This window comes from Phoca vitulina, unplaced genomic scaffold (assembly GCF_004348235.1).
Source record: "Phoca vitulina isolate PV1807 unplaced genomic scaffold, GSC_HSeal_1.0 scaffold7, whole genome shotgun sequence".
Taxonomy (NCBI): Eukaryota; Metazoa; Chordata; class Mammalia; order Carnivora; family Phocidae; genus Phoca; species Phoca vitulina.
In genome coordinates, this window is record NW_022589710.1 from 33,398,300 (window position 1) to 33,413,386 (window position 15,087).

The 15,087-nt window shown below is 36.5% G+C and overlaps 1 protein-coding gene across 1 annotated transcript in view; it reads left to right on the plus strand.

Moving 5' to 3' along the window:
• The window catches only part of MNAT1 (MNAT1 component of CDK activating kinase), a 198,640-nt gene extending 184,369 nt beyond the window's left edge, over positions 1-14,271 (plus strand). Inside the window, exon 8 of the mRNA XM_032405247.1 lies at positions 12,885-14,271. Coding sequence (XP_032261138.1) covers positions 12,885-13,005 — 121 coding nt within the window. The 3' untranslated portion in view covers positions 13,006-14,271. The remainder of the gene's footprint in view (positions 1-12,884) is intronic.
• The last annotated feature ends 816 nt before the right edge of the window (positions 14,272-15,087 follow it).

Genomic DNA, 15,087 nt, shown 5'->3' on the forward strand with positions numbered 1-15,087 from the left:
CCTGACAGGGAACTTGTAACTATAAATTGCCACAGTACTTACTTAAAGATAAAATGCAATGCAGATTAGGAGGAGCAAAGAAGTAATTCCACCTGGGCAATCCAGAGGAGGTAGAATCTAAGAAAACTGTTAAATATTTCAAACATAGAGACGTACAGAGAGTAATATTATTATTTATGTAATATATATTAAACATTATGTCACCCAGACTTAACAGCTGTTACTTTCAAACTCTAAAGGTTAAATCTCGCCCTTGTTTTGAACAAAACAAAGGCCTTGGAATGCCTCACTTGAGACCTCCCCTTCTGCTTTCCGGCTTGGTAGCAGTTTGTGGCAGTAGTAGCGGTAGTGGTGGTGTGTTTGTCTCGTCATCTTTGTTCCTTATATCCTGCTCTTCTCCTTGGGATTTAATGTTCTTGTTGAAATTTCCTTTAGTGGTTCTTTCCCTTTTTCTTCTTTTTAGCTCTAAATTCTTCATGTTTTCCTCACATAGTCTTCCACTCACTAATTTTTTTCTCCATCTATCGATAACCAACTGCTTAACCTGTCCATTGAGACTTTTATTCTAACAAGTGCTGTTTGATTTTTTTTTTTTTAAGAAAATGCTTGTTCTTTTCATGTTGTTGATTTCTTGTCTTATGGCATTTATTTCTTTACTCATCTCTTCTAACATGAAATAAGTTTCTTTCAGTTTCTCTTATCTGGGTGTGGTTGTGCTGCCATCCATTGTGTCTTCTGACTCTTAATAAATGAGGCTTATTTCCTTTTTTTTTTTTTTTAAACAACTGTGTATCTCTTTTTAGTGGGTGTTGTATTCCCATGAGCCTTGGATTGAGATTATTTGCTTTGGCCAAACTCCTGTTGGCTTCACTGGATCGTGACATATTATTATTCTTAATTTCTTGGGAATGGAACAGACTCGGGTATTGTGATTTTTTATGTTTGATTCTTTTCTGTCCATGCCCCTAGACTTTGTTGTGACTATCCCAGGCCAGTGAGCAGAATATTCCTACAAGTTGTTTTATAGATGGGACAACATTTTGTATATCCAGGTTATATGCAGTGAGCCAAGCCCAGTTCTAGCTTCCTACATCTGACAGGATTGAGGCCTGTCTCCTGTCACTGTATGGGTATAGAATCACTGGTACCCAGCATCTTCCTGAACTTCAAGCTCTGCTTATGCTCTGATTTTGAGTTCCTGTATAATTTCTGGCACCTGGAGTTTCTTTTCTTGCTTTTAAGCTTAGTTTATTTTATTATTTTTGTTTTGTTATTCCACATATAACACATCTGTGTGGCATAGTTAAACTTTTAATGTCTTTGTTCAGAATTGAGGGGTTGACATTTGAACCGTGGCTTTGAGAGACAGGCAATGGTGAGGGCATTCCAAGGTAATGAAATAGCTTGAGCAAAGGTATGAAGTGAGTAGTTATGAGGTTTTCATAGAGAATAACTGAAAACCTCATGGTTGGTTTTGGCTTACATTCAGGGTACATGGAGACGATTAATGGGAAATACGTTTAGAAAGGTGGGTTGGAATCAAGTACAGTAGGCCTTGAATGGTAGGCTAAGGAACTTAGACTTTATTCTACATAACAACAGGGAGCCAATGAATGTTTATTTGTATGAGAGAGATGCAGAGCTTTGCCCTAGGAAGATTAGTTTGATAAACATGAATAGATTGGAATGGAGAGAATATCCTGGAAATAGGGAGACCAGTTAAGAGAGTATTTACCTCTTCCATGTAAAAAAGAGCTAAAATTAGGTAGCAGCGATGAAGATGATGTGAGAAGTAAATAGATGTTTGTAGAGATACTGTGATGCAGATTTCTCATTTGTATGCAGGGAGAAGAGGATTCCAAGATGACCCTAGGAGTATGTTGAAACTATTAAGAGAAATTAAGAAACACAGACAGAGGGCTGTGAAGGAAGATGAGTTCAGTTATGAAAATATTAAATTTATAGTGCCAGTGGGACAGCCAAGTATGAAAGGCCACCCAAGCAAATAAAAATGCTAGGCTGTAACTAACAAAGAAGGCCAAAAGACCAAAAGATAAGATTTGCAGGTTTAGTAGAACAGAGGTAATAAATGAAGCTATACATTTCAGAGATAGTCAAGAAGATGAGAAAAGCCAAGAAGAAAACTAGTAATTAGGAAGCACGTGGATAAAGAGAAATTTGAGGAATCTTGTGTGAAAGTGGTAGGAGTGTGACCCAAATTATAGGTTTATATGTTACAGAAGTCATAGGCTAAGACCATTTTACAGCTGGAAGCTGTATTTAGAGAGGTAGAGGAAGATGTTGAGGAGGATGAGGACAGAGCAATGGTCACTTAATGGTGATTAGAGTCAAAATACAGGATGTGAGAGTGGAAATAATGTAGCAGTTTCACTTTTGAAATAAAACTAGGGTGTGGATAGTATTTGTGAAATACAGATCTGTACACATATGTTTATGTATATATAAAGGTATTATGTATATGTATGTATGTAAATTTTTCCCATTTGCCTTTTAATATGAAGGTATTAGCATCCTTGGGTTATTATTCTATTACTCTGGGATAAAAGATTAACAAGCAGGACTACTCCTTACCTTTTGTTTAATTTAAAAAATAAAAAACCTCCACTTAAATCTTTATACTTAGGGTACAGCGAAAGGGGAAAGAGAGAAGGCAACACTGTTATTGTTGAAATAGATGTGGGAATGGACAGTAAGGTCACAGAGTTGGCAAAGGAGAGGTACATATTAATTAGCAGAAGGTAAAACACTTAGAAAATTTGGGCTGTGAAAGGCCTATTCCTTGTGAGAGTATACTTTGTATTAATAGTATCAAAGAAAATTTAAGTAGGGTGGTCAGGGATATATACTTTATTGAATATCTGTTCTTCACCAGATGTATTAGATACATTTTCTTAATCTTCTAAAAATTACTATGAGGTTTTATTTTCTCCCTTTTGCAGATGAGGAAATGAGGATCGAAAAATTAAAGCACTTTCCAAATCATAATGTTAGGAATTGTCCAAGGAGAGATTCAAACCCAAATGTATCTGTTTCCAAAATCTTTGTCCTTTCTACTAAACCATGATGTCCTTATGTATTTATGTTGGGTACAGGGAAGAAAACGGAATGGTAGAGGGGAGAAGACTGAGGTTGTTTATATTTTGAGAGTTAGCACTCAGCAAAAAAACGCCACCAATGTGGAGAGTTCTTCTGCAAACTTGGGAGGGTGTTTAACTACCATTGGACAGGGAGAGGAATTGGATTTGGTTTATACATCTAGGCTGTTACCTTAATATTAGCCACAGAAAGCACATTATGTTTCATTCTGGTAAAGAAATAGACATCTGAAGCATTATCATGGGGGAAAATTCCTGATTATCAGGGCTTTGGCTGAGGTCTCTTTGACCACTTAACTGATTTCATCTACCACTTTATTTTTGCTGCTTTAGTAGATTAGCTTTTTAACCACTCATCAGTACTTAGGTTTGCTATTTAGATGTATATTCCTCAAAGGTTTCTTTGCAAGTAAATCTGATTTTACTAACTTCTCCCATCTTAAATTAATATATTGACCTTGCTTGTAAACCAGTACAGAGAACAGTATGAATGTTACATGTTACAGGTTTTTTTTCTTTTTCTTTTTTTTTAAAGATTTTATTTATTGATTTGACAGAGAGAGAGACACAGTGAGAGAGGGAACACAAGCAGGGGGAGTGGGAGAGGGAGAAGCAGGCTTCCCGCTGAGCCCGATGTGGGGCTTGATCCCAGTACCCTGGGATCATGACCTGAGCCGAAGCAGACACTTAACGACTGAGCCACCTAGGTGCCCCCTTTTTTTTTCTTTTTTTTTAAGAGAGAGAGCTTGTACTCATGGGGGTTGTGGTGGGGAGAGAGAGAGAATCTTAAGTAGGCTCCACGCCCGTGGTGAGGCTTGATCTCGTGACCCTCAGTTCATGACCTGAGCTGAAATCAAGAGTCTGATGCTTAACTGACTGAGCCACCCTGGGGCCCCACAACATATTGCAGTATTAAACATATTTTAAGATGAATAATTATAATTAACATGAATTATTATAAATGGAATCAAAGTAGTAATATTTTATGAAACCAAGGCCAACTAAGAATGGTTTGGTGTTTACATGCAGGTTATTTACTGGATTAATGGCAGTTAAAGCTGTGACTATGCTCTTTGCACTACTTTTTTTTTTAGTATTTCATACATAGAAAAAATATATGATATATATTTTACAAAGAGTAATAATAAAACAATTGCTGAATTGTTTCCATTCTCACTGTTTCTCCCTCCTTTACTCCTTCAAGTCCTGTATTTTGAATTCCACTCATTAACTTAGGAGATGGAGCATAACCAATGCTGTAGAAGCCCTCTCTGTGTGTATTTTTCTTCTCTTCATTGTGGTCCCACTTCACATCAGAGATTCAGTCACCCTGAACAGGCTGATTATCATATGCTTGCTTTTTTTTTTATAGTTCGGTCATATCTATACATTCCATGTGTAGTTTGCATTTCCGAATTTTATGTAAATGGACCATGCTGTAGATATTTTCTGTAACTTATTTTTTGTTGTTGCTTTTACTCAGCATTGTTTGTGAGAGTCAGCACAAACTATATGTCCTTTGTTTTCACTGCTGTACAGTATTTATTTGCCTGCTGTACATTATGTATTTCACTGCTGTACAGTATTTATTTGCTGTAAAGCTATATGTCCTTTGTTTTCACTGCTGTACAGTATTTATTTGCCCATATTCCTATCAATGGACATTTGGATTGTTTCTTTTGTTCTTTTGCTATAAAAAACACTACTGCTATAAATACCATGAAGAGAGCCTTTGGAGCCCCTAGATGGAGAAATCCAATGGGTTTCCCATCTCTGTCTCTGCTGTTATCATCTCTTCACAATTTCAAGGAGTCAGGCACAAGTAGCAGGTTCTGAGTCCTTTCCAAGCAGCTTACACCTTCCTTCTACCTCCTTTGCAAGTCTATAGGAAGAGAGTGCATGAGGTATTGGTAGGGGATGGCAGCATTTGCATTTACCACACCTGAACACATACCCTTCGCTTCAAAATATCTTAGCTTCTGTATTAGTTAGGGTTGTCTGGAGAAACAGAACCAATGAGAGAGATAGATGGATGATAGATGAAAGATAGATAGATAGAAAGAAAGAAAGAAAGAGAAAGAGATTTATTATTAGGTATTGGCTCATGTGATTATGGAGGCTGAGAAGGCCCATGATCTGCTGTCTGCAGGCTGGAGACCCAGGAGAGCCAGTGGTGTAGTGCAAAGGCCTGAGAGGGAATGAATAGTGTAGGTGTCAGTCTGGAGCACCACAGGGCAGGAGAAGATCGATGTTCCAGCTCAGTCAGGCAGAGTGAATTCAACCTTTCTTCACCTTCTTGTTACTCTCCGGTCCTCAATAGATTGGATAATACACACTCACATTGGGGAGGGCCATTTGCTTTCCTCAATTCACCAATGCTAATCTCTTCCAGAAATATCCTCACTGACACACACACAAATGATTTACCAGATAATCTGGGCATTCTGTGGCTCACTCAACATAATTATATGTTTATACATAAAATTAATCACAATGGTTTCTTTTGTCATATCATTGTATGTTGTTGTTCTCTAGGTCTTTGCCTTCTTTTCTCTTCTCATTCTGTCCTCTCTCCCTAAATATTAGCATCTACCTGATGGCTTCAAATACCATCTAAATACTGATAACTCCCAAACTGTTACCTTCATTCCATAATTTTCTTAGCACTTGGCCCATATATCCTGCTGCCACTCTGTATCTCTCTTCTATAATCACTTCAGACTTAAGTCCAAAATTAAACTCATGATCTTTCTGTTCTCTTCTCTCCCACCCCAATTTGTTTCTCCTCCAGTTTCCCACCGTCTCTGTGAGGGCATTTTCCCTGTTCCATATGACTAGATAGCTGGAAGTTGCCTTTGCCATTACTTTCTTCTCCCCTTCTCTTGCTCCCATATCTACTCAGTTGTTTTTTTTTTTTTTTTTTAGATTTATTTATTTGACAGAGAGAGAGAGTACAAGCAGGGAGAGTGACAGGGAGAGGGAGAAGCAGGCTCCCCACTGAGCAGAGAGCCCGACATGGGGCTCGATCCCAGGACCCCGAGATCATGACCTGAGCCTAAGGCAGACGCTTAACTGACTGAGCCACCCAGGTGCCTCTCCCCAGTTGGTTTTTAAATGTCTTTTGAACAGTACTTTTCTTTATTTCCTCTGCTGCCACCCTAATCCAGGTACCATGATCTTAAGCCTGGAATAGAGAAACTATTAAGGGGTCTCTCGGTAATTGACTCCTGTTCTTCTTCCATCCATTGTGTAGCCAAAGTAGCTTACATTATCAGGTTCCTAACAGGAACTTTTCAGTGGCTTCCCGTTGTCCTTTCTTTCTTTCTTTTTTTTTTAATAAAGATTTTTATTTATTTATTGAGAGAGAGATAATGTTAGAGAGAGAGCATGAGATGGGAGAGAGTCAGAGGGAGAAGCAGACTCCCCACTGAGCAGGGAGACCGATGTGGGACTCGATCCCAGGACTCCAGGATCATGACCTGAGCTGAAGGCAGTTGCTTAAACAACTGAGCCACCCAGGCGCCCCCCCCCCCCGTTGCCCTTTCAATAAAATTCATAGTTCTTAACATTTCTTTTGAATACTTTCCAACATCTTTAGCCTCATCCTGAGCCACCTTTCCTCCATATTCTCAATATGTGCTATGACTCCTTGCTGCTACATTCTTCCCTCCACTGGGTTGCTAACTAACTCTTCCTCATCCTTTGTGTCTAAGCCATCCTTTGGGACTGTAATTTCCTTAGCGAGACCTTTTCTGAACTTGTTCATGTTGGCTTCCTTTTAAACTACACTGATAGAGCCCTGACTTTCTCATTCATAATATTCGTTGTTTAACATCTTTTTTCCTCTGCTGAATTACAAGGTCCATTAGAACATGGAGGCTGCTCTCTGTTTTACTCTTAGAGTTGCTTCAATACCTGACACCCAGTAGATACTCAGTATTTTTTTTTTTTTTAAGAAGGAATACACTGCATACATATGAATTTCTGCATTTTGCCTCTCCCACCCTTGGGGAAAAATTACCACCCTGTCTTTATAGATATGATGGAATTTCTGGCATACATGTGTTACTAACATGGAATTCACAGTAAAAAAATTACATTAGACAAGCCAGAATGAGGCACTAGAATTTTTAGGAACTTAAAATCAGAAACTAGGATATTTATTTCTATGATCTCTATTATATTTCCACCACAGAAGTGGTGGCTCTTGTCCCTCTCTGGGATATACAAAATCTATATGTGATTTGTTATTTTTATGATTCTGATATTTTTCTGCTTAATCTCATTTAAGCATATAAGAATGATACTGAAATTAGCCAAACATATTATAACTGAGATAAACTTCTGACTTTGAGGAATATATTTAAGATTTATTGCTACTGTGTATTATCTATTTTCATGGCTGTATTCAAGTTTATCTGATAGCACCTGATTCCTGAGATATTCTTGTACTTATCTGTATTATACAGATGGAGTGTATCCTTAGAGGTCTATCATTTGAGATATCCAGAACTACCAACAATATTGTTCATAGAATATGTTAAACTTAAGTATCTCTTTTATGTGTTCAATCGTTTTTCCTTTCACTATGTAGTTACATTAACTTTCAGTAACAGCTACCCTGTCCTAAAAATGCCCACTGTGTTATTTGATAGCAATAAATTGCACACTTTACTTCAGTTGTAATTCAGAAAGGCTTATCTGAGCAATCTGTATTCAGCTGTACACTTGGGCACCGCATGTGGCTTTTAATTTCCAAATCTGAGCTTTGCTGTTCAGTTGGTCTAAATGTCTGGAATAAATTGGTTACTAGATTCCCAAGTATATTAGTATAGATCTGAAAATAGCTTTAATAGTTTATTCAAGTTTTTCATTTGCTGGTTAGATAATGAAGTGAAGAGTAATACGATGACTGTGGAAGTTTGTGATATTTTGGTTTGAGTTCATGAAGCCTTGGTTGGTATTTTATAACCAAACTACCCATAGAATTATGGACAGTAGTTCTGACTTGAAGTGCTTTCCCCATTTATGTTGGAATATATGATTATCAGTTTCCCTCTGTAGACAGTTTGTCCGTTATTCTGACATTATGATTGGTTTAGGACACCTGAGCACTAACCTCCATTTTCATGATGTTTCTGCTTTTTAGTGATAATTGAGCACACTGTTGCTCTGTTTTTAAATCTGTTGAGATACACTTCACATTGTTAATGTAAATATTTTATAGCCTTAGCTGAATTTCTTACAACAGCTCTTGGTCTTGACAGCTGAGATCAGCTGGCTCATGTCTCTTAATGGCACTTAGATTTGAATTTTGTAGGCTGGGAGGCAGAAAGAACTACTTGGAACTGGTCTGTTTAATGCATGGTGGCTTTAAATTCAGGCTTAAAAATGGGCCCATTTATAAAAAGAAAGTCTTAATCTCTAGAGTTCACTCTAGAGAAACACTATGGAGTTAAGAACTTGGACTTTTTTTTTTTTAACCATCCATTGGTCCTGGTAATTTGAGGTGAAGGAAACTAATATGAACTTCACATTTTCATTTCAATTTGAATTCCAAGATGCTTTGATTCTCTAGAGCCAAAGTGTTTCACGGGTTTTCATGCGGAGGTTATGACTGGAGGGGAAGAGTGCTGCCTGTTGGTCTTGAGTGACAACCCCTGCCCTCTGCCCCAGCTGAGAACTCAAAGCATTGTTGAATAGCACTAAAATGAGCTGAGTCCAAGACTTTAGCCAGATGGTCGATATAGGGCTTTTAAAGGAAGGGAAATAGTAAAAGAGTAATCTCAGAGGAACTCTCTTATGTTAAAGAACTGAGAAAATGAAGTCTGTCTGAAGCTAAGTGTAAATTATACCACCTTCTTTGGGAGCAAAAGCTGCTAAATGTAACAGAAGAAAATGACAGTGCAGGAAATCAAAGTTCAGGAACAAACTTTCAAGTGTGGTTTTCAAATGCTTAATCCTCTCTTACTCCTCTCTCAGGATCCATTGCCTCCTTTTCCTCCCCCTCCTCCAAAGTCTGTTTGAAAGGGATTTTGATGGGTAATGGCAAAGGAAGGCAACTTTAGACAGAGTATAAATTAGGGCACAAGATGCCCTTTGTACAGGAATTATCTTAGACCTGCTTTTGAAAACATACTTTTTTTTAGTCTTATTAAGAAAATAATCAAAGGTATGATTCTTAAAGCTTTGAGTTTAGTCTGCTTTCAGTAAAAATAAGGTATAGATACCAAAATAAGCAAAGCTTTTTTTTTTCTTTCCTGGTTTCTGCTTATAAGATTTACAGGTATTTAAAATAAACCTATGAAAAACAGAAATACTGTCCTGGGATTGGCTAAATAGTCAGAGCAATTACCTCCGGGCTCCAAAATCCAACTGAGCTTGACTTTTGGAAATAAATTTGGCTAAGACTTCTTCCTCATTCTGTTCTATAAAGGTGTACATGAAATGATACTGACCTTTGCCAGAAACCCCAGGAATCCTATTCAGTGATGTACTTGTAATGGTCATGAAAGAATTAAAACAACACAGATGTGAATTAATGTGAAAAAGTAGGCAAAACGCTAAATTCTCATTGTGTGGTTTCAATGTGGCAGATCCTTTAAAATACTTCGGTGTACCACAATAATTAAAGGGTTTAAGAACATTACGTTAAAATACCTAGAAAATAAAAGCCTACAGTTGAGTAACAAGAATGAACTATGTTTTATTTTTTTAAATTGGAATTAATGTAGGTTGCCATGGTGAAAATAGAATGAAATATTTAACAGTAACTGTTTTGTGCAGCACTAGAGATCAAAAAGTGTAATGTAAATAAGCAGGTCTTTAAAGAATATACTCACAGACATGTTTAATGATTGCTAGAAGGGAAATGTATTTTCTTCAGTGCTATGCAAAGAAGTTTTAATTGACTTGATTTTGGCAGTAAGAATCTACAACAGCATTAATAACTAAAATTTTAAAGTATTTGCTCATTGCTCTGGATTATGACTGTTCAAGAATTACTATTTTCAAACACTAATTAATCATTTTAAATAAACTCTTTTTACACATTTATGGCATCAATGAGTATGACTGTTTATTACATTTTACCTATAAAAAGTTGAACTGTTTTATATACTCTTTATGGAAACAGTGCACAGTCATAAATTAAAAGATGCAACTGTTTTGGATATTTTACTGGTGGTCCTGTGTTTTCCTGCCAGCCATGCAGCTGTTTCAGGTTTCTCAGGATAACATATAAAAAGCTGTATGTACACTGCAAGTTTATGCTTGAATTGCCAAGCCAGAGATGGTATGACTCAACTTTCCCAGAAGCAAGTTGTATCAAAATGTGATGAATCAAAACAACTAGTTGCATAGTGGTTTGCATTACAGCTATGAAAACCAATTCTGTTTATGATAGTTGGCTTCTTAAGGTTGACAGACATTCTACTGTGGTACCTGATTTTTGCCATGAATGAACAGCCATTGGAGCTAAGACTGTGCTTTTCTTTTGAGGGTCTGAGGAAAGGAAAAATATAGCGGTATCTAGTGTATGGATAAAATTTACTTGGAAACTTATATTAGGAATGGAATGTTTCATTTCTAAGATACTTGTAAAAATATTACTAAATATTACTTATTTGTGTGATAGTGAGTTCTCAGGGAAGAGAAATTGATTTTATCTTGTTCCAGATTGATTTTTAGACTTGTGAGATGACTTAATTTACATCATTTCTCATGCATCATAATCTTAACAGTGGACATTTTATTGTGTCCTGGGATGTAATAATCAGATACTTTTTCTGGCTATGTGGTAGATTTGGTGAATCCCTGTTTAAGTCCCATGGGACCTAAGGTTCTATCAAGAGTTTGACAATGAAAGTGGGATGCATCCCGTCAAGATTTATAAGATGGGATGTAGGGAGAAAATATTAGAACTTTTGTTGAAATATTTTTATCTCCTCCTTTAAATATTTATATATATTTTATAATATGCTTCTATATTAGTATATTATGTATAATTATATACTATATAACTATGTATTAATACAATAGGTATATGATTTATAAATAAGTACACAAATTTTAGAGATACATGCTCAAGTATTTTTACTGCTATAAGTATAGTATCAAAAGTCTGTAGGGGTGCCTGGGTGGCTTAGTTAAGCGTCTGACTCTTGACCTCAGCTCAGGTCTTGATCTCAGGGTCATGAGTTCGAGCCCTGCACTGGGCTTCACGCTGGGCATAGAGCCTACTTTTTAAAAAAAAGTTTTAGATCATTGCTCAATAAATATTAATTTCCTTTCTCCTTCCACTTTCCCCTTTCACCGTTGGCAGAGAAGCAAAGAATTGAGTTAACACCTTGATTTGTGGTAGTGTGAATAAATTATAGCCAATTCCAGGAGCTTATCCTGTGTCTTACTTTGACCACTTTTTCTATTGGCCTCTTATATTGCCATATATTTTTTAATCACACAACCTTATTAAACATGGATACAAATGAAAAACAGACTTGTTATTTTGTTAGAAATAATAAGTTGCTCATGCATCAAGACTTTGACACACAGGAAGTTTGAATGAATGAGTAGAAAAGTTTCCAAGTTATTAAAATGTTCTGGTACCTGATTTATTCATTTGCTATAACCGTAATTCTAAGGCGGATGAAGCTCCTTTACTTCCTGAGGCCTGAAGAAACAATGTGGTTTCTTAAACTAGACATTAAAGCAAGGCTGGAAATACTTGTTTTCCAACAGTGCTGTTAGTCATGCTAACAAGTTGACCTTCTTTGGCTAGGATTATCCCATATTTTAGGTCTGTTTGTTTACCTTTATCAAGGTAGAAAGTTTTAATTGCTAAATAATATTATGTGTGATTGAAGAAAAATGGTGTCTGTTACACTGTCTTTTGAGATCAGTTCAAAAGACTTCTGTATTTACTAATTGGGACATTCTGTTGAACTCAGGCTGTCGGAGATTTCTTGGGCATGTAATTGTCTAAGGTTTCACTTCCTGCATGGAAGGAGACAATATATTTTTGTAATGTTGAAGTAAATTTGAAGTAACTAGTATAGTCTCTCCTCTCCCCTCCTCCATTTAATATTTATTTCAGAATATATTTATGTAAAATAGTCAATATTTATGTAAAAATATTAATAATACAATAGTATTATGATACCGTATATTTATTTATTTAAGAGTATGCCAGGACGGGGCGCCTGGGTGGCTCAGTTGTTAAGCGTCTGCCTTCAGCTCAGGTCATGATCCCAGGGTTCTGGGATTGAGCCCCGCATTGGGCTCCCTGCTCAGCAGGAAGCCTGCTTCTCCCTTTCCCACTCCCCCTGCTTGTGTTCCTGCTCTCCCTATCTCTCTCTCTGTCAAATAAATAAATAAAACCTCTAAAAAAAAAAAAAAAAAAAAAAAAGAGTATGCCAGGAGGACAACAGCAGTTAGGTACCCAAACAACAGCCAACAAAACAAGTTCTGAAAATTGGGAACAGTGAACTTTTTAATAGCAGGTATTATTTTTGAAACCTCCTTGAGAGCTCTTTTTAGATCTTAATGTAATTTGCTTTATAATTTAGTTTAACAATTGAACTGGTTTAGGCACTCTATATATAGTTGGTATGTTTCTTTTTAAAGGGTAATAATGCATTTATAAAGTCTGAACATTTCAATCTCAGAATTCCCCTTTAAAACGTGAATCAGTTTTATTATTGCTTTTAAAAATGTTACCAATTTATATATGCTTTCTATATCAATGCTACACTTTTTGTTTTGTTTTAGGTATTTAAACCATGTCAGAGCTGCCTCTCCACAGGACCTTGCTGGAGGCTATACTTCTTCTCTTGCTTGTCACAGAGCACTACAGGATGCATTCAGTGGGCTTTTCTGGCAGCCCAGTTAACCTTTATTTCTCCTTTATAAGATTTGGACCTAGGAGCCGAACCAGAGAGCTAGCAAAAGTAAAGCAGACGTGTAAAAGTAGAGCCCTGTGCAGCTGCCCGACAACAGTACTACCGCTAGCAGCGGTGTGAAAGTATTTATGAGAAAATTTCAGAACTAAGCTGAGTAATATAGTGGGTAAATATATGTGAAAAAGATTTATTTTTTACTTGTATTTTTCTGAGAGGGATTGAAGCTGTAAACTTCATCTGATGGAAGATATGAATAATTCACCTGTGTATGCTTGAGGTTGACAGACTTGTAAAATCTTTTTAAAAATAAAGCTAGACTTTATATTAAGTTTTGTGGTTTTTCTCTTATTACAGTGTTTTACTTGAACACATTTTAAAATGCCATTTTGAACACGACATTTAGTGTTAATATCCAAGTCTATTATTTCGTCTCATAAAATGTTCCTTTTTTTCCCCTATGTTCTTAATACTAGTCCAGACAAGTGGATATATTTCCTTCTACCAGCAGGTTGTGGCAAGTAAAACTTGACCTATGATAATGCCACTCTCTCAATATGAAGGACTCAGTGCCTGTTTTGAGCAGTGGAAAGTGAGACAAACCTTGATCAAGGTATTATAGTTCCCAGCTGTGAGCCACACTTAGGATAAACCAGACGAGAGTATTAACCTGCTTTAATGACAAATTCAAAGAAGTAAGTTAATAAAATTTAATACTTAAATGGCACCTTTCACTTCAAATGTGAGCTCATTTTATGATGAAACCTTGGAGACTGGAATGGATACATTTTAAACAAAATTTTTCTGAGTAGATTGCAGACTCTGATATAGTTTCTGTTGAAACTTCAAAGACTTTTAGTATACCCAGGATTTTGCTTAGAGTTGGATGTGGAGAGGATGGATATTTGTAGCATCTCAACCTTATATGAGTCTGTTACATAGACCACCATGTATGAGACATAGTTTCTCAAGGAAATTAAAGGATTTCCTATCAAATGTCCATTATAACAGATGTTAATTTTATGGGAGGGAAGTTATGTGAAACAAAGTTTGTGGTTACATTAGGGTGGAATATCCACAGGTAACAGCTCCAGCTTATTTGCTTAAGCAGGTATTAATTTCAGGTACATCTTCATCTTTACAATATAGATGACCCTTGAACAGCACAAGTTTAAACTGTATGAATCCACTTGTATGTGGATTTTTTTTTTAATTTACCTTGTATTTTTTTGTTTTTTTTAAAGATTTTATCTATTAGAGAGAGAGTGAGAGAAAGCACAAGCAGTGGGAGTGGCACGCAGAGGGAGAAGCAGGCTCCTCGCTGAGCAAGGAGCCCAATGCGGGACTCGATCCCAGGACCCTGGGATCATGACCTGAGCCGAAGGCAGCCGTTTCACAGACTGAGCCACCTAGGCATCCCTGTGAATTTTTTTTGTACAGTACCGTAAATGTATTTTCTCTTCCTTATTATTTTAACATTTTCTTTTTCCTAGCTTACCTTATTGTAAGTATACAGTGTATCATATGACATACAAAATATGTATAATTGATTATTATGTTTGTGTTAAGGCTTCTTCTGGTCAACAGTAGGCTATTAGTAGTTATGTTTTGGGGGAGTCAAAAGTTATATGTGGATTTTCCAGTGTGTGTTTGGGGGTGGGTGGTCAGTGTCCCTAACCCCTGTGTTAGTTAGAAGTATAGTTGACCCCTGAACAGTCTTTCATAACTAAGAAAACCAAGGCATCAAATAATTGAGTAGGCTCAGATCATATACACAAGTTAGTAAAAAGTCAGAATTAAAACTGTTTGCTTTTTGTTTTTAATTTAAGTCTAGTTCTGTCTGTACTTCACAGGCTGCCTTCTATTTTGCATATCTATTAGCATTCCCCAATTGAGGAGTAGGATTTTAAGTACAGTCTATAAATCTGTTCAAAGAATAGTGAGAACGTTGACTTAAAGTTAGGACTTTGCTGTACTCAGCTGCTGAAGTACAGTATCCAGCCTTTACAAAAGAAATACTGTTACTTGTTCTCAGTACCTTGTATACTGTATTTAAATGAATGAACTAAATAATA